Here is an 18702-nt window from a genome sequence, read left to right as displayed (position 1 = left end):
GGCACAATGCGCAACACGTCAGTACAGTCGGTGTATATCGGGTCCGCAGTGGCTGAGAATAAGCTGCTCCTGAACCGGCAGTGATATTCCGTACGAATACTACGCACCTCAAAGGCCGATGGCAGTGACTGCGGGTGCAGACGGGCGTCTGGGGGTACGAGAGGTTGCTGACACGTCGATAAGCACCAAGCGACCCCATCCGCGACAGTCGAAGCGCTCTTGCAGCTCGGTTGGAGGCAGACTTGGCTACGACTCGCAGCTGGGTCGACGTGTAGCCGCGCGATACATGATCTCAATTGCAGCACTTCCTGGACTCCATCAAGCAAGCCACGTGCGACCCTTCTGACGATGAGTTAATACCGATATATCTTATGAAAGTATACAATATGCGTTAACTATCCATCATCTCTTTTCTATTTCTATCGTTTCTAATTGGATAGTAAAACGAAGTCGGGTGCCGGCACCTCATGCCCCATATTTTGTGATTGACTCTCATTGGTGTAAAAGCAAGCACCCTATCTGCATAAATAGCTCTGCGACTAGTCGTTGGTATACAAATCGACACTTAATCGCACACAATAACGTACCGTTGAGCTACGATCAAGTTTTGGGTTAGCACCGGCTTACACCGGTTTAGACTGTTGCCTAGCATTTCTTTTCTTAGCCATTAACTTAAGCCGGGCAATTACCGTGACTTTTCACCAAGGTACACGAAGTAAATGGCTTCATTTGTATACTTGAACGATGAAGTTGGGACCTACGTTTGAGCTTTTCAGAAAATCTAAAAGTGTCCCATGTGAGTTCAGAGCATAATGAAACGCAGTCAAGGCCCCTGCACAATAGACAACTTGCAAATCCATACCATGCACATTCCATATATCCACCGGGAACAGGGTCAGCCACGTTCTGCCAACATAAGCCCAAAACAGGGCCCAGTGGCAGGTCGAGTAGGAGGCGCCTTCCTCGCGACAGCGCCGACGAATCGTTCGCTCGACGAATTGTAATCCGAGGGGGTCGACGTCTGCAGGCGGCACTACCGTCAGCATATCCAGCACTCCAACTTCCATGGCAATACCAATTCGCGAGCTGGCAGGTGCAGCGCAATTATCCGACGGCGAATCGCCTGCTTCCAGTGAAACAAGCAGCCGATTACGCGCGCCGTCGAAACGTTCTCACTAACCGCATCAATCAGGGCTTGTTCAAAGTCGACCACAACTTGTGCTGATAGAAGCGGTTGCCCGGCTGCATCCGCTATGAACCGGAACAGCCGGTTGTACGTCGGAATGGTGCGGTTCGTTGTCAGACCTTAGACCACCGGAATAAAGACTCGACTAACGGCATCTCGCACCACCACAACCACACACTGGTAAAATGAGCGAGGCACCGAACGAAATGAGCCGTCGACGAAAAGTTGAATGCCAGGATACCGGAGCAGTTTGAGCAGACGCGGGTGTGGAGCGTGAAAGTTGATCTAGATGGTAACGAGCCGGTCGCATTTGCTGCGGAGTCGTTGTCATGCGCGCCTTGCAACACGTACGTAGCTGCAGTTATCATGGACTATCATACACGCTTCCAAATTTGAATCATGGACAGCCTCCGACAACAAGATGGCACAACTGCGGCATGATGGTGTTGGTATACGCGGTGATATTTATTCAGCAACTTGAGGTGCCTCAAGTAACCTCTGAGCACCTGCAACCGCTTCAATTTACTCTGTTCGTCGATGGCCTGAGAGCAGTGCATCCATACTTCAGTTGCAAATAGCACAGTGCAGATACACATTAAATACACGCTGCGTTCAATATATCTTACTGCCTTTACCTCTGATTGTGGCTGATTGTGACTCGGTGTGGCTTGTGGGTTGCCGTATCGGCCCAATACGACAAACCTGCCGGGTCAGAATGGTCTTCGCGGACAATAGTCAGTTGAGCCACAATTGAGCCACAATTTTGAGCTTTTTATGCAGATCATCTGGAAAATCATTGGGCGCCTTCCAAAACCCTCACCAAAAGTCGCGCATAAAAGTTTAATCACGGGGAATTGTTTGATGAGACCAAAAAGTGGTCTCATCAAACAATTCTAATGCGACTCTTAACTAGCAACGTTATTAAACAAGTGACTGAACTCCACTATGCCCGAAGGTCGCGTTCCAGCAACCATTTTGGCCGCACTAAACGCTCTGGTAATTTAAAATAAATTACGGATTAAACTGATCAAACGGTTTTATATGGGTTTAAAAAAATGAACAACGTTATTTGCCACAATATGCGCCATTGTGGCAAATAACGTTGTTCATTTTATTTTAGCAGATCTCCCGTCGTCACGTCGTCCGAAAGGTCTATCATGTAACGAGTTTTCACGAGATGACGCGACCAGGCCCTGGTGAGTCAGGATGTACCACTCCAACATGACCGCTGCTGGAAGTTCGCCACATTCTACCTCATTGTTCAATTTCCCGCCAAGCTCGCACTCCTCCAACACCAAGACCAGCGATGACGGAGCAGCGACGCGCCTCCTCCAAGAAGCACGCCTCGATCCAGCGTGATCCAGCCGAGCCCCAGTTCGATCTGGCCATCATCGGTCCCCAGTTGCTAATGATGGCGAGCTCTAAGGGCTTCGTGGACCTCGTCACGACTCTGCTGGACTATGTGCCTGTGGATGCCACGATCGCCGACGGCCGCTCGCCGCTCATGGCGGCCGCCTTCCAGAACCAGCCGAGGTCGTGGAGCCGCTGCTGCGTCGAGGCGCGTCCGTGGACCAGAAGATGGTCAATGGCTACTCGGCACTGCTGCTGGCCAGCGAGGCCGGACACGCCGACTGCGTACGTCTGCTGCTGGAGCGCGGCGCTGACGTGAACCAGAGCAACAAGGCCGGCTGGACGGCGCTCATGGTGGCGGTGTGGAACGGCCATAGTTGAGTGGTATCTCTATTGCTGCTCAAGCAGCCGAAGCTCGACACGCGCCTTCCCAACAAGTGCACAGCGCTCTACATTGCCGCTCAGCACGGCCGTGCCGAGGTGGTGGGGCAGCTGGCGACTCACGGAGCGAACATTGAGAACTCGGATGGACGAGGGTGGACGCCGCTCATGACTGCATCCTGCAGGGGCCGTGCCGAAGCGATCGAAGAGCTGCTCAAGCTCGGAGCGAGCATCGACAAGCAGCAGGAGGATCGGGAGACAGCGCTCTACGTCGCATCTCAACGCGGCCATCTCGACTGTGTGCGCGTGTTATTGAACCGTGGGGCGGCCCTGGAGATTCCGGACGTGAAGAGCTGGACGCCGCTCATGGCGTCGATCTACGGCAAACGGACGAGTGCCATGGCGCTGCTGCTGGAGAAGGGGGCGGACATGGTGACGGCGCTGCCCAATCAAGCCACGGCGCCCTACCTTACGTGTGACGCAGGGGCTCTTGAGATGGGGAGGCTACTGTTGGACCACGGCGCTAACATCGAAGCCGTGGACTTCGAGCGCTGGACGTCGCTCATGTGTGCGGCGTGGCGAGGGTACACGTCCATGGTAGAGATGCTGCTGGAGAAGGGGGAGGAATTAAGTAATTCAAGTAGATTGAAGCCTTTTTGTAAAAGTCTAAGTAGGTGAATGCATCAACTTGCAAGTAGATTGCCACAGTCAAAAATAACGTTTTACCATATCCGAATTGAACGTTAATTTTATGGGCGAAAATAACTGTTTTCCGGGGCCAAGTAATTTCGTACGAAGTTACCAATTTAGAGTAAGAGTGTCGTAATGCTAATGTGTAAGTTTACATCCTCGCTTCGTAGAATTGTACACACGCAGACCAAACTAACGCACTTGGTTCTGTATTAAAACTTCGTCGGCCGCGCGTCTGATAAGTACAGTTGGGTTTGTTGTAACGAACGAAAGCAACAACCTACGAGTCGTAGGTGTTAAAACGGACGGGCATTCTGAGCAGGCCACACCTCTGTTAACTACTGTTACGTTTATTGTAACGTACGACAGCAATAACTTACGACTCGTAAGTTTTAAAACGGACGGTCATTCCGAGCATCTCACTTCGCGGTATTCTGAGCTTCTTGTCGTACGTTTTGAAACGGACGTTCATACAGTTTTTCAGTATCTTGGGCCGGGCTTAGCAACACATCTCTGTAGGAGTTTCATAACCACCTCGTTTAGCCCGTGTTCTCTAAGCTCGCGAGTTTTCACTGCAGGGCTCATTCGCCTTTTTGTCGGATACCCACCCAACTACACGCCTCAACACCTCTACCACCTCTCCTGTTTCGGTCACCCGGACAATGTCTTCGCCCATGATCACCTCATCCGCTGTCGAAAAAGCGGACATCGCCGAACTCATCGAGATGCGCATGCTACGACCTGAGCTAGATGTCGGCTTGGATCCCTGCGACTCCTCTTCTTACGGCGCCGTTTCCGACCATGGGAACAACGTTGCGGCTGTGACGTTTGAGTAAAAAAAGACTGTGCTGCAACGCTGTCACGAGTTTGCTCGAGCCCGTGGCTTTTCCATTCGCGTGGCCAACAACAGCTATCGCTCTCGTCATCAAGAAGGAAACGCCAAGTACACTTGTAAGACGGTGAAAGGACAGCAGCAGCTGATTCCAAGCAGCACTGCGAACTGCCCATTTTTCATCACGGTGTACGGGATCCGCGACAACTGGAAGATAACAAGGATGTGTCTGGCCCATGACCACTTCAGACACGGCGGTTTTCAGGGCGATACCTTTGTTGACGGCGGTCTCGCAGGAGATACCACTCGTCAGCGACTTCGCGATGTGCCCTACCAAGTGATGAGGGGCGTCGTTGAGGGTGAGATGCTCCCCTCTTACAGCGGAACATGGGCTTCGGTCACTGGGCGGGCTATCATCGACTTTTTGATGACTAATGGGATGATAACGAACCGAACTGCGGCATCCAAGATCAAGCGGGATCTTCTCGAATCGCTGCGCGACGACGTCGTCGAGAGTTACCAGAAGCTGGAGGGATATCTAGCCATGGTGAGTGAAGCGAATCCCCAAGACAAGGTACGGGTTTGGCAGGCGCGAGAATGGAATGTTCAGGAGGGCTTGCGTTATTCCAGGGGCATGCCTTCAAGCCATGCAACACTGCCGACACGTCATCGGTCTGGACGGAATACATCTCAAGGGTGATGTGAACAAGCGCGGGGTGTTTCTGTTGGCGACCAGGAAGGACCTAGAAGGTCACATCCTAGTTTCGGACTCGCTATTGTCGATCAAGAGGATTACTCGAATTGGAGCTGGTTCCTGCAGAACATGAAAGACGCGCTTCAAGACGTCTCGGCGTGGAAATCTGTGTTCGTATCGGACAGACAGAAGGGTCTCCTGGCGTCTGTGACGAAGTTGTATCCGGATTCTGGACATCGATTTTGCGTTTGGCACATTATCACCAACATCAAGAAGAAGGGCTCCGCGCTGACGCCGGCAGAACAGTCGCTTGTGTTTCAGATGGCACGTAGCGAATGCGAGAACGCCTACAAGTTTTACAGCTCAAAGCTCTCGGAGACTCGCCATTTGGTGGTGGAGTATCTCGCTGGAATTGACAAGTCGCACTGGGTGACATACGCGTTCAACGAGAAGTACAACCAACCCTCTTATGACGAGGTCACTTCCAACCTGTCCGATGCAGCTAACAGTTGGTTGGGCAATGCAGTGCGGTCCTCCTACCCCTTGGAAGCTTTCGAGCAATACTTCGTCAAGGTGGTTGAGCTGTTCGCCGAAAGGCGCCGCACCTCCTCGCGACAGAAGATCTAGGTAGCAACGCACGACACGCGAGCACCTCCCAAGGCGAGCCGTACGACGATGGCGAAATTGACGTGATGAGGACCTCCCCTGAAGCCTTCTCGGGCTTTCTCCTTCCCACCTACAAGAAGAAGCTCGACGGGATCATGGCTCTTACGAAAACCCTGCAGATTTTGCCGTGCCTTGATGGCCAGTACATGGTGCGATTCACGGACATCACCAGCAGACCGGACCACGTCCATCTGTGGCGAGCCGTGAACTTGATCGAGAAGGAATGCACGTGCCGACGCTGGCAAGACCTGATGTTCCCGTGTGTCCATGCAGTCAAAGCTGCAATTCATCACGGAATGCACGTGAGCGAGCTTTTTGCCTGGAAGGAACACACCGTGTCGGTCGCGCGGCGGACATATTACTACCAGTTTGTCCCGACCGTCCGCTCGGCGACCATCGCTCAGGATCTTCAACTGCTAGTACCTGAAGTCATCGTCACTGAAGCTGACTTAGGGAAGCGTGGCAAGAAGCCGGGCCCAAAGCCGAAGAACAAACGCAGGTCCGCCCGACCAGGTTCTGCGGCGTCGCCTGCCATTGCTATGACTCAATAATACTAGAGCTGCAAGACGTATGCAGTAGAGTCGTAAGTCTTTGCGAAAGCATAATAAAGCAAAAAATACATTTCGAATTCTTAGTGTCAATACGTCGAGAACGGACCTTGGTTTTCTTCAAAGTCTTCTCGTACGAAAAGGATATCATAAAATTCTTATTTAACTTTAATCGAACTTAGATCGAAGGAAAGTATTATACACGTGGTAGATCAAGGATAGATAGTGTACTTCAAGGATAAACTTCAGTGAAAGATATTATATCTGTAATATCGTACGAATGTGTTACTTTGATACTTACTGTGACTTGACGAAAATTGGTATTCCATAGCGACAATTCGTACGATCGTACGACTTTACTTCTCAGCAATACAGCTTGCTCTTGTGCGCTATTATTGATACTGACGCAATGTAAATGAAAGAAGTATATACGACAATTATATTATCATTTGCTGCTTAAACCATTTCATCAAAATAAAGTGAAAAACATTTATTTTTTACTTACTCAAAAATGAAGAAAATAAAGCTGTATGGCTAGCCGGATGACTACATCCGAATGGGAACTCTACACGTAGGGCAGTTAGCTACATCTTCGGCCTGAATGCTTCTCGCCGCGTACATTGACATGCACTCGGCACACATGGCATGTGGTATGAGGGTGGGGTGACCGGCGCCACTGGCGCGTACTGGCAAATGGCGCAAGTTGATAGGTCCTCTTGGTCCTCCTCCCCCGTAATGTTGATCACCGTCGGGGGAGTAGGTGCCGAGAAAACACGACGTCGTCGAGCAGAGCGGGGAGGTGAGCTCTGAGCTGTTGTTGAACCCCCCTAACTCAATGTCCCCAGGCGCAGGCAGGACGAGCGACTCAACAACAGTCGTGGTCACGCCACCTGCGGCCGTAGTGATGATACGCAGGCCAAGCTCGTTAAGCGCGTCACGGCGAGCGCGGTGGTACAGCTTATCGTACTCGCGCTTGTAGGTTCGGGCCTTTTCCAGTCGCTGAGCCTTTAGGATCGGGTACCGCTTTTCCAAGCACGCACGCTAGCCAACGTGCTGCTGCAGACTTGAGGCAGCCAAGTTGGTGTTGCACAGGGGGGCAGCTGGCACGAGGAGACACCATGATGTTTTCAATAATGAGGCACCTACTTATCTTGTTATCGCTGATGTTCCTTTTGCTCGGCCTCCATCATCTTCGTATCTTACCCTGTCCTTAATTCTTATCGCGTTTTCAAGTTCTGATAAAACTTTATTTTTGACTGTGCTAGTTGATGCATTCACCTACTTAGACTTTTACAAAAAGGCTTCAATCTACTTGAATTACTTAATTCCTCGAGAAGGGGGCTTACGTGGACAGGCGTCGTCTACCCGATGGAGCCACCGCCCAGTACGGACAACTTGAAGTGGCTCGAGTGCTGATCAAGAACGGGGCGAACGTGAACGCATCGAACAAGGAGGGAGTGACGCCCATGGCTGTCGCGAGCGTGAACAAGCACTCGCATGTGGCCTCGATGCTGCGGAGTCACGGAGGGAGACCTAGGCCGGCGGCAGTCGTGATGATGATGCGTAGCCGTCATTTAGTACTGTGCTCGAAAGCATCGCGTAGTATCCAAAAATATCACTGTTACCTTATTACTGCGTGAGAGAGAAGTATTCAAAGCACTATTAATATTATAACGACTGCTGATATTGATATACAAATCTCGTGTACTATGCACAGTAGTATCTACCATTTACTATTACTGTTATTATTAGTTATAGTCAATTACTATTTTATGCTACGTAGCACTTAACTTAAATATCTCCGGTTGGAGTGACGGCGCGCTTCAAGGGCAACGAAGACCTCGGCTGGATAACGCACCCACAATCTTCACAAAAAAGGCCGACGGCTGTGCGCAGCTCATGACCACGGCTATCCGGGGTAGTCAATTTAGTTGCAGCACGTCTGTGGGCAACCAGGTACTCGATGGCTGTTGTAAACAGCACCAAAGAACATGTCGACTCCGATAGGGTCCGTCACGGACGTGAAGTTATTTCATTTTTCATTTTTCAGGCGAGGTATATTGTGTTCATTACGTGATCTCGGCCTGCACGGAAGTGGACCAAGGCAAACGACACAGCCAACACAGTCGGCGAAACCAGGTATGATTCCACCAACTGAGTGTGGTGAACTTCTTGAGCTGCTTGACCTCCGGGACCGAGATGGTGTCCGCGAGTGCTCGTTTGTGGTCTCCCAGACACTGCTTACGCAGGACGGGGTGGATTGGAGCAGACTGGAAGCTCGATCCGCGCGTATTCGCTCAGCTTCGAGCATGTCAGTTGGGCACCAGCTTCAACCGCTAAGTATTTTGTTCAAGCTGCTCCTCGGTCCCAGCAGACTCCCTCAGACTTGAAGTGTAAGTATCTTACGTCAGTGTCTCTAGGTTGAGGACGAACACGCGAATGTTACCAGTTAAGTCAAATGATTTGACTACCATTTTTCGGTGCTCGACTGATTCAAGCAAATCATTCGTACTGGTTGCTATGTGGACTTCATGTGAACTGTTGACTCATGCACACAGATAATGGATTAACAATTTGTATTGTGTATCTCGCCATCACGTAACGGTATCAGCAATGTGTATCGTCCGAGTAATTGGCGCCACTTTCGAGCTCTTCGTCGCTGTAAGATGAGAACGAGCACAGTCAGTTACTTGTTCAATGCTGGAAATTGGTCGCACCACCTCACTTCAGTAGCTGGCGCCTTCCACCGCAAGCTTTGCTTGTGACAGCATGAACGGCAGCTCTTGCCTGCTACGGATAATCTTGGGTGTGGCAGTCCCGAAGTCGAACCGCTCTTCAATCCGGCAGATGCGACCTGAATCCACCTCGACAGCGAAGCAAATCTGCGATGGAACCGCCAGCACCTCACCAACAAGGGCGTCGCACAGTTGTGGATACGCGAGAAGGTGAGGGAATACCGACACGATCGTGGCGGGGTGTTACACAGAGTGTATCTGGCCGACGAGCTGATGGCACGCATTCCCACGTGTCTGTGATACTCGACGGAGGCCATCGCCTTCTGGTGATAACCCAGTACCGCAAAGGACTCACTCAGCGACCTCCACCTGATTTCCACGGTCTTGGAGGTCGTCGTATTACCGTGTGTCATTGGTTGGACAAATGGCGCAACAGGAAATCGCGCTGCAGGGCACAACGCGCGCTGCTATCGGCCAGGTAGCCATCCGCAAAGGCAACGTAGCAATCGTCGACAACTTGTAAGCAGGACGTGTGGAAATCTTCATGCGAAGACATCAGAGCGGCCTGGAACGAAAAGCTCGTAGAAGCCAGTGGAGGCTCCAGCGGTTCCACTCGCTTGTCCTCAAACTCAAGCTCAGACTGTTCTTGTTAGCAGTTGTCCGCGATCAAAGCATGACGAAAGAGCATCTCCAGCGGCATAGGAGCAAATGAGCCAACTAAGTCCGCCCCGAGTTTCGAGCACTCGCCCTCTGTATTGAAGTCGAACGTCATGGTGATGAGTGGCTCTGCCTCTTTTCTGTTGTATGTATGTTCTTTGCTCCACAGTAACCGTGTTACTCGAAGGTGATTGGCTCAAATGATTTTGAGGGAAGTTCTGATAAATATCCACTGCGAAACAAGTCGCTCGAAGCGCGTAATTATTTTTATAACATGATATTTAGGTGCTCGGTTATTAGAATGACAGTATATTTAACAGTAATACCGTAGTAGCCATATACTCTAGCATGATAATACCCTTTACTTCGAAGTAATAGATAATGTTATATCATATTACTACGAGATCACTGTTATTTATACTGATGTTGTATAATAAACATGGGGTGCACCGCTTTTGAAAGGCATTCGACCTTTTCTCTCGACAAAAAGAAGAACTCAATGGAGGTGGCGCCGCTCTTGGTCGTGCGCCTTGCCCTGCGCGACAAGCTTAAATTCAATGTTCCTGACGGCGTGGGCATCGCCATCTCTGACCTCTTGGTGGAGGACATGCCTCTGAGTCGAGGCTGTCAATTGAGTCACCCCGGATCGACGCTGCTGCTGGAGTTCATTTGGTCGAGGGGGCTTCGAATCCTGGAGAGCGACAATTGGAGTCCGGCGAGGTTGCTGCAGGTAGAACCGCACTACTTCCGGTGGGAGCTGACGCAAGCAATGGCTGCGGCAGTTCGTCATGGGGATATGAACCACTTTGAGTGGATTCTGGACCGGTATTCGGGCTGTCCAGTGTACCAAGAAGTGCTGAACGAAACTTGTAGAGAAGGGGGACTGGAAATTTTGCAGCTGCTGGAGCGCGCTGATAACACGGGAGGTCTTCAGTGGGGCAACCTGCTACTCAACTGGGCGGTAGACTGTGGTCACTGGGATCTCATCCACTGGGTGGAATCACGCCTCCCCCATAGGGCGGCTCGCGGACTCACGTCTGCTTTCCAACAGAGCTATTTCGAGGAAACTAAGCGGCTAACAGCGCATGGCTATGAAATGCACGCCAGTATTGACGAAAGTCCTGCGTATTATGAGGAGACGTGGCCAACTTGCAAAGAAATCGTGCGCTATTTGCTTCCGCGGATCTATGGTCAACTGAATACGGAACAGCTTATCGGCGCTGCACTACATACCGCGGCGGAAGCGGATGATCTCGAGTTCATTCGGTGGTTGATCGACCGGCCTGTGGAGTCCCCTCAGCTCGTGTATCGCCCCGCTTTTGTCCTGCGCCTGTAGTCACGGGCGTATTCAGATCGTGGAGTTGCTGCTCGCTAGGATGGCTCGTCTTGGACAAGCTTGGCCCTCTCATGCCATGTTTACTGCGGCGAAAACTGGACAATTGGAGTTGGTTCAGTGGCTATATGAGCGATATGGTCGAAAACCGCGGAATAAATTGTTTAAAGACGTGGTCAACGAAAACGACTCAGAGGACCCCATCTCTGCGGAGCTCGGGGACGCACGTTTTACCGAGATGGATATCGCTGCTAAACACGGTCTGGAAGTGGTCCAGTTCTTGCATCGTATTGAGCGATCGCTCCTGGCCAAGAGGAAAACGGAGGCAAGGATGGCCAGAACCCCGCACTGCACCACACGAACCATGAGTGCTGCTGCTGGCGGTGGGCACCTTGCGGTTGTCAAATGGCTGCATGAAAATCGATCGGAAGGGTGTACGGCTGCAGCCATGAATAACGCAGCCGGCCAAGCCTGTCATGAACCAGGATGCAAGAGAAACGTTTCGTGTTGTGACGACAAAAGACCCGATTCATTTGTGGACAACCAGATAGCGATGCTCAAGTGGTTAAAATCGAACCGATCGGAAGGATGCACGAGTTTGGCAATGCACATGACTGCCTATCGCGGAAACTTGGTCGTTCTGCGATGGCTTCCCGAAAACACTTCAGTGAGACCTTTGCCCCGTACGATGGATAACGCTGCCGATGGCGGCCGTCTAGATATTGTGAAGTGGCTGCACAAGGTAGGAGCGGGCTGCACGGCTGATGCGATGAACAATGCAGCGAGTAATGGCCATCTTGATGTGGTAAAGTGGCTCTACACAAACCGCTGAGGGTCAGCCTGAAAGAGCTTTGTTCGAAGCAGCAGGCTACAATAGCTTTGGTTTCCGCAAGCCGCGCAACCAGCTCGGGGTGGTTCGCTTTCTACCAACGGAACGCAGTGCCGTTATCACGATTGATACGATGAAGTTGTTCTTTTGCAGCATGCTCAACGCCCCGATCTCAGCGATCATCTGCTACAACTGCTCAAGGAGAGGCTCCGGTTACAGGCAGATCCTTCCAGACGTAGTGCAGACAAGGAGATGTTCGAGTGGCTCGAAGAAAATTATCCAGCCTGGATCAATGATTCAAGCCAGGCAATCTCAAGTCGTGTTCATAAGTGTGGGGGATGTCAACATTATGCCGTGATGATGGCTGCGGGCAACAATCGTAGCCCGAGAGACCTTGCGTTCTACCTGTACACGTACAAAAAAAGTAAAGGATCCAGGTGTTTTATTTCACATTTTTGTTGCACCTTTGGTGATGTGCGTCGAAGTTAGCAGAAATGGTAGCCCAGCTCACAAGCAACACCACTGTAACATCGTCCTTTATAGGCAACCCGGAGCGGTGCTCCGGGAGGGTACACAGGTCGACGAATAGTTTCATGGATGATGATGATGCTGATGATGAGGTATATTGGACAACTTCTCCTAACGGGGATTGAGTCCTAACAACCCTACTGCCGTGGTTTAATTAACCCTCGGCCGCTTCCTCTCCACTATTACCTTGTAGGCGTTGATCTATTAGCGCCTCTGTTGCATCTGTGTGCGTGTTATACCACTCAAGCATACATCGCGACACTAGTGTGTCGATATGTGGGAATCTCGCCTGAATTGCCTCTGGTTCGAGGTCGTGCGTCAGCTCTTCCTCCGGTACTGTCAAGGCCAGGCTGCCCGCTGCAGCGTTCCCCGACTTGCTCAAGAGTGTCCATGACGCGACTCGCACTCTGTCCGCGGTACGTCTGCACTTGAGAAACCACATTTGTAGTCGTCTTGCTTTTGGTGGCGCTCGAGTTTTAAGTACTCGCAGGATCAGCTCGTAGTCCCCAGCGACATGGATGCCTCTGAGGCCACGTGTGTCTGCAGCGCTGAGCAGATGATAAAGGGCGACAAAAGCAGCAATATTGTGAGTGCATGATGGCGATGGGAGTGAGAAACTTGTTCCCCACAGGCTTCCACTTAGTACTCCATGATGGGCAAGAACTGCTCCGGCACGCGCCCCTGCATGTGGAATTCCTTTGTATCCATGAAAGAAGCCCACCACATCATTTTGTAGTGCCACCGCGTGCACGGGGCACTGCGACGCTTCTTTGAACAGTTCACCGTGAATGTATGTCGAGACTTGCCACTCCGCATACGTGTCCGGCGTCAGTGGCGTGTCCAGAGCGACTTGTCGATAAGTCCGTCGTAGTTTCGATTTGTGCTGCGCTAGCATGAGTGCATTGCCGAGGTTTTGGCCTGGCTTGGTGTGCAGTGCCGTTATTCTTAATCGCCAGAGTAGGCCGATCGTTGCGGTGACTACCGCCTTCCAGTACATGTCAGTGACAGCACCAAGCACTTCGACTGCCGCTGGACACAGATGTTTCCCTTTTTTCGCGTGCCTCTCTACGTACGCTCTTAGATTCTCGGGTGGCAGCTTCAGCTTGAGTCGATGTAGAGATTGTTGATCATAAGTTGACGTCCCCACAATGTGTCGGATGCTGTCCCAGGTTAGTCTTTGCAGGGCGCTTCCCACTTCTGCGTTCTCCGATATAAGCTTTTGCTGCGCTTTTGTGACTGTGGATCTCCCAATTCCAACTCGGTTGGCTGATATTTTAGTTTTGTACTGTTTAGTTGTTTGCGCCCATCGTCGGTGTCTAGCTCACGTCGGAGACAGCCTGGTCAACCACTTATGGGGCGTACACCATGTTCGTTGGGAGGAACTGCCTATTGCTTTCGCCACCACACTCTCCAGTACTTCACATCCTGGCTCAATGGTCACTTGTTCTCCCTTTGCGCACTGCGTCTGCAGAACCACCGCCGGTAATAGCGTAAGCCTCAAAATTAACCTTGGCCTTGGCATCATGCTGAATGAACATCTTGTGTGGTGCCGGCGGCTCCGTAAGTAGTTTCGGGTAGGAAGAGAGGAGTAGGAGCGCTAGTTCACGGAACTGAGTGGCCTGGTGCGACACCATCGGGTAGCCGTACTTGGGAGAACTCCACTGCACCACACCTGTCTTCACCCACGTAGGTACCGCTATATCTCTTACAGTTGTGTTCGCGTCCGCTATTTGATTGAACACCTTGCTCGCTCTCCTGTTTCCTCTCGATAAAATGCGTAAGTCGTACACTCTGGTGTCCAGCAGGCCGTCAACAACGAACGCTCCATGCTCTCGCTCCAGCAGTTGTTCCAGCCTGCGCAACCGGCCCTCTAGTAGCGACATCATATTGCATTCGAGTCCACCGTTGCGCCACTGGGTACGCACACCATTGCAAAGTCTGCATTGACTTCGAACGTTCTCCGTCGCAAGCTGTGTAGATTCGGAAGTGGAAGAGGTACATGCGTATCGGAATCATTTTTCGCCAGTACCGAGAATAGTCTCTCCCAACTGGTAGGAGGGGATAGCATCAGGTTTGGGCACTATGAAGCTAGGAGAATTTTCCCCATGTATCGCTCGGAGAATGTCACCCGCGTGCTTAGGGACGATAATACATCCACCGGACAAAACAAATATATGTAAGGCCTTCCTAACCCTATCATAAACAATCATATGTTTTCGAGTAACTCTACAAAGTCATATGAAAATAAATGACGAAAATAAATATTTCGGAGCGCTGCAGCACCGTAGTTTACACGAGGTGATGTCTAAATTTAGAGAAAGCATGTTTGGTAAGATACTGTAGGGATTGTAACGATTTGTGTGTATGTTGTACGAATTTCCTTACAATGGAGATCGGCACGATAAGACTCGTAACATGAAGCTTTGGGGAATGCTTATTTATTGTAGTTATTGTTGCTTCTCGTTATACCCTTGACCGTCTAATTCATGTTAGTGGAGCACTATATAACGCGTGCATACTGACCATCATGATCATTTACCTACTTTACGAAGATAATCCATCAGCCGCAGTGTACACCAGTAGTTCACAACGGAAACAAGCGTTTGTTATGACTTTTAGATATCGGTGTCAGGTGAGCCAAGAGTCACCCTCATGTAAGACCAGTGCCGCAAGCAGCAAAAGTAACGATAAGAAGTCATATCATGCCCACATTTGACTCATGTTTTAGAGCAAATGCTACCTGCACCTGCACCTGGGGTAATTATATCCGACCGTGTTCTTAAAGGAAGTATAGTCTATTCAGCAAGCACCGACTAACTTGGACTTCCAGCTTGCTATACACAGTTAACGCTCACAGCCGCAAGCCTTTACAGCAAGGTACGACTGGCTTGGTGTATGCATATGCAAGCTGCCTTTGAAAGGGTACGTGTACGTCATTAACCTAGCCTAAGTAGTCAATAGTGCGCCCTGAGTAAAATCTAACCCCAGCGCAACGCGGGAGCCGAACTTTGCCATTACGTAAGTATTAGTACATATAGCGAGCTTGTTCTGCAGCAAAATGCAACATCTAACAACACTTCAACATTCGACACTGCAAGCAACGCTTCAACATCGAGCACCTGAACATCTAACACTTCAACCTCATCGTCCCTCATCGTCGCTTTAACACGTAACGTTTTTAATTATTTACCAGTGTTGCTCAAATAGTCATCTTTGTATTGGTACGGACGGTGTGATCAGTGGTAACGGAAGGTGACGAGCAAGCTGTTCCACCACAGAGGATCGCATAACCTTAGCATCGACGGCATTGAACTGGGAATGGGTGCGTTCACGAAGTCTCAGGAAGGTTTGTACATGGCCTCGACCCGTCTGTGGCAGCTGCATGCAGTGACTTGGGTCAGGTAAGAAGCTCGTGTTGTCCTCTCGCGAAGGCTTGAGCTCTTTGCTCTTTTCCAAAGCAATACGAGTATCTAACTCGTCCGTTGTCATCATTAACAGCTACAATCTGTATATTGGTACAACATATGATCCCCATATGCGAAATTTGATACAACAAGGTGTTGCTAAACTCACGTCCGGTATAGAATTCTGTACACTAGCTAAATTTTGATACGAAATGTTGTACCAAATGAGCGCATCATCGTCAACAAAAAACTAGAAGTTTGTTTCGTTTACATATTTAACAATCATCGCGTAACAACATCCACGTCCTCTCCACGCAGCTTATCGACCGCGTGTAGCATCACCAGCCGGAATCCCACCAGCTCCGGGATCGCTTCTTCCGGTTCGGTACATCATTTCGATGTATCCGGTACCATATCACTCGGTTTCCCCACCGGACACCGAACGACCAGGTCTCGTGCGTGCTTGCTTCTTGTCACTAACAGGTACGTCGCTCCGCAAACCTCCGAGCGCTTTCATGATGTCTTTACTCTTCATCGATCCCGTCGTGATTCGAGCAGTGTGCGCGAGGCTTCTCCACAAATTGGTCCGCATTCTCTCTCCAAGCTTGAGCACCATGTCCGCAGCTCCACCTCTACGATGCACTCTTTGTGAACATCAAACGTGAGGTCTTGGCAGCACTAGACGAAGCCTGTTCGCTCTACAGCTGAGGCGGAGCCTTCGCGCTGCGCTGTGGACATGATGCTCGTCTGCTGGAGCCTAGGCGCTGCTATCCGGCCGATTACGTGCGTGCTATACTAAATTCCAAAGTAAGAACGAAGCAACCTCGATAGTGTTAGTGTGACGCCTATTAACGGTAAGATATACTGACGGGCCGAGCCTCGTTGACTGCGAACTCATACCATGCTGTAGCAGTCTCCTGGAGCCGGATGCCGCCATCCCAAGCACCGACGCCACTCGCTTCTTGCCCCCCCCTCTTCCAATTGTGATGAGCCACCCACTGACGTCCCTAAATTTAGACACTCCATATCTTACGGTAAAATAAATATTACCGCCCTTTATTTGGACGCGCACGCCAGGATACATAGTACTACTGTCGTGATAATGGTACCGGAGCATAGGGCAGATTGGTACCGTACTCACAATATGTAGTACCGATATCCGGTGGATGTATCCGTACCCCGTGCTTAGACCTGGCGTCAGTTGTCAGAGCCCACGTCTCCACAGTTTTAGCGGTTAGCGCAAGGAGGTCGGAATGCAGCTTAGGCATGGAACACCCCCCTTCATGTGGCGACAGCTCAGCAGTCTGGCTGGTCATCCACCCTCGAATATTTTCATGGATGATGATAACGGATAATAATTGAGTAAATCCCACCGTTGTTTTGTTTTTAATCCTTAAAAGCACGCCCAGCCCAACTCTCTAGTTGATTCTAACGTGGGCATCTACTGCGCCTGCTTCGCAGCCGCAGCATCTGCCCCAGAATGCTTACTTGAACAAATAGTTGCTCACATCGAAGTATATCGATACGGAAATGATGTTTCAGCCAAACCTTTGTGAGGCTGGTAAACAGCAAGCCCCGCTCTTCTTTATCGTGGTGGGTTCTCGGGAACCGAAAGTCACCAACTGAGGCTGCCTGGTCTGATGAGGCCATCGGTGACATAACACCCTGGTCAGCGTTCAATGGCTGCGTTGGCGCCAGCAACGAGAGAGCTATTTCATTCATTTTGCAGGTAAGGTATACTGTGCTCATTTTTGTACTATGTTGTGTGCTAACGATCAGACGAGAGAGCTACAGTAGCGGAACGAAGGAGAGACGCATGGTGCGCTGATCTTGACCATTTAACTTGAGGATGTTAGCTAAGTGACAATAACGATCCTCAATTCAAAAGCAAAACAAACAAACAAACTTTTAACTTGAGGGCTTGGGGGATAAATTGCGGAATGAGATATACGCTAATGGGCCAATCACTTGGAAGTGGGTGCTTCAACGCAGGGAAAAAAGTCTTATTCAAACGAGCGATGCCGAGTTGAGCTGATTGGTGTTGGTTTGTAGCTTGTGGTTGAGGGGGCAAATTCCGAAGTGATATTAAATGTTATCGTCTCTCAAACTACTCTCTAGTCTTCCCCTCCTGCTTTCCTTCTTGTTCTCCTTGTGCTCGTTGGTGCCTCTCATCAGACGGATTACTCCCGGTTTCCGCTTGACTTGATCTCAGTATATATGGGTCTCCCTGACCAGTCATTGGTGTACCCAGAGCCCGGCTGCCGCCGGCTCTCCTGTTGCCGTCGGATCCTCCGAGTCATCGGCGGATATGTCCACACGTTCTCCTCGTCCATGTGCACCTATTGGCGGCGCTCCCGAAGACTCATGAACACTCCCACTGGCCGCTAATGCTGCACGACCGTCCCGATGATTCCGCTTGCGCTGATCACGTACTGGAGCCTCTTTGTCCCCAACGCCTTGGTTAGCATGTCCGCGAGCTGGTCTTCCGTCGGCACGTAGTTGACGACGATGAGTCCTCGGGACATATTCTCGCGGATGAAGTGATGCTTGATGTCGACGTGCTTGGTCCTCGCGTTGTAGCCAGCGCTGCTTGCGAGAGCGATCGCGCCCTGGTTGTCCTCCCATACTTGGGTAGCTCCCACTTGCTCGTGACCCATGTCCTTGAGCATGGCGCGGGTCCACAGCACCTCCTGCGTGCACAGGCTCAGCGCCATGTACTCGGTCTCCGCCGAGCTGAGCGCCACCGTGCGCTGGTACTTCGACTTGAAGACCACCTGCGCCCCGCTAATCATCACCATGATGCCCGACACCGAGCGTCGGTCGTCGAGATTGCTGCCCCAGTCGGCGTCGGTGTACGCCGTCACATCGA

General features: G+C 50.9%; 6 protein-coding genes across 6 annotated transcripts; 4 read left to right on the top strand and 2 right to left on the bottom strand.

Annotated features, from left to right (window-relative positions):
• Positions 1 to 842: 842 nt before the first annotated feature.
• On the bottom strand, positions 843 to 1052 carry PHYSODRAFT_405182 (hypothetical protein; the record flags this gene model as incomplete). The annotated part of the gene is made up of 1 exon (XM_009527049.1): positions 843 to 1052. A coding segment is annotated over one exon (210 nt), but the record flags the coding sequence as incomplete, so codon positions are not given.
• A 1679-nt stretch (positions 1053 to 2731) lies between these two features.
• On the top strand, positions 2732 to 2911 carry PHYSODRAFT_405773 (hypothetical protein; the record flags this gene model as incomplete). The annotated part of the gene is made up of 1 exon (XM_009527048.1): positions 2732 to 2911. A coding segment is annotated over one exon (180 nt), but the record flags the coding sequence as incomplete, so codon positions are not given.
• A 45-nt stretch (positions 2912 to 2956) lies between these two features.
• Positions 2957 to 7987, top strand: PHYSODRAFT_488425 (hypothetical protein; the record flags this gene model as incomplete). Its single annotated transcript, XM_009527047.1, has 2 exons — positions 2957 to 3485; positions 7722 to 7987. Coding segments are annotated over 2 exons (795 nt in total), but the record flags the coding sequence as incomplete, so codon positions are not given.
• Positions 7988 to 10178: 2191 nt separating this feature from the next.
• On the top strand, positions 10179 to 11075 carry PHYSODRAFT_299814 (hypothetical protein; the record flags this gene model as incomplete). Its single annotated transcript, XM_009527046.1, has 1 exon — positions 10179 to 11075. One exon carries the CDS (start codon positions 10179 to 10181, stop codon positions 11073 to 11075), a length of 897 nt encoding a protein of 298 aa, XP_009525341.1.
• A 349-nt stretch (positions 11076 to 11424) lies between these two features.
• On the top strand, positions 11425 to 11889 carry PHYSODRAFT_433035 (hypothetical protein; the record flags this gene model as incomplete). The annotated part of the gene is made up of 2 exons (XM_009527045.1): positions 11425 to 11545; positions 11624 to 11889. Coding segments are annotated over 2 exons (387 nt in total), but the record flags the coding sequence as incomplete, so codon positions are not given.
• A 928-nt stretch (positions 11890 to 12817) lies between these two features.
• On the bottom strand, positions 12818 to 13000 carry PHYSODRAFT_410669 (hypothetical protein; the record flags this gene model as incomplete). The annotated part of the gene is made up of 1 exon (XM_009527044.1): positions 12818 to 13000. A coding segment is annotated over one exon (183 nt), but the record flags the coding sequence as incomplete, so codon positions are not given.
• Between the last annotated feature and the right edge of the window lie 5702 nt (positions 13001 to 18702).

The sequence above is a fragment of the Phytophthora sojae genome (genome assembly GCF_000149755.1).
Source record: "Phytophthora sojae unplaced genomic scaffold PHYSOscaffold_3, whole genome shotgun sequence".
Taxonomy (NCBI): domain Eukaryota; phylum Oomycota; class Peronosporomycetes; order Peronosporales; family Peronosporaceae; genus Phytophthora; species Phytophthora sojae.
Note: the sequence above shows the minus strand (reverse complement) of the source record. Positions and strands in the feature narration are given on the sequence as shown.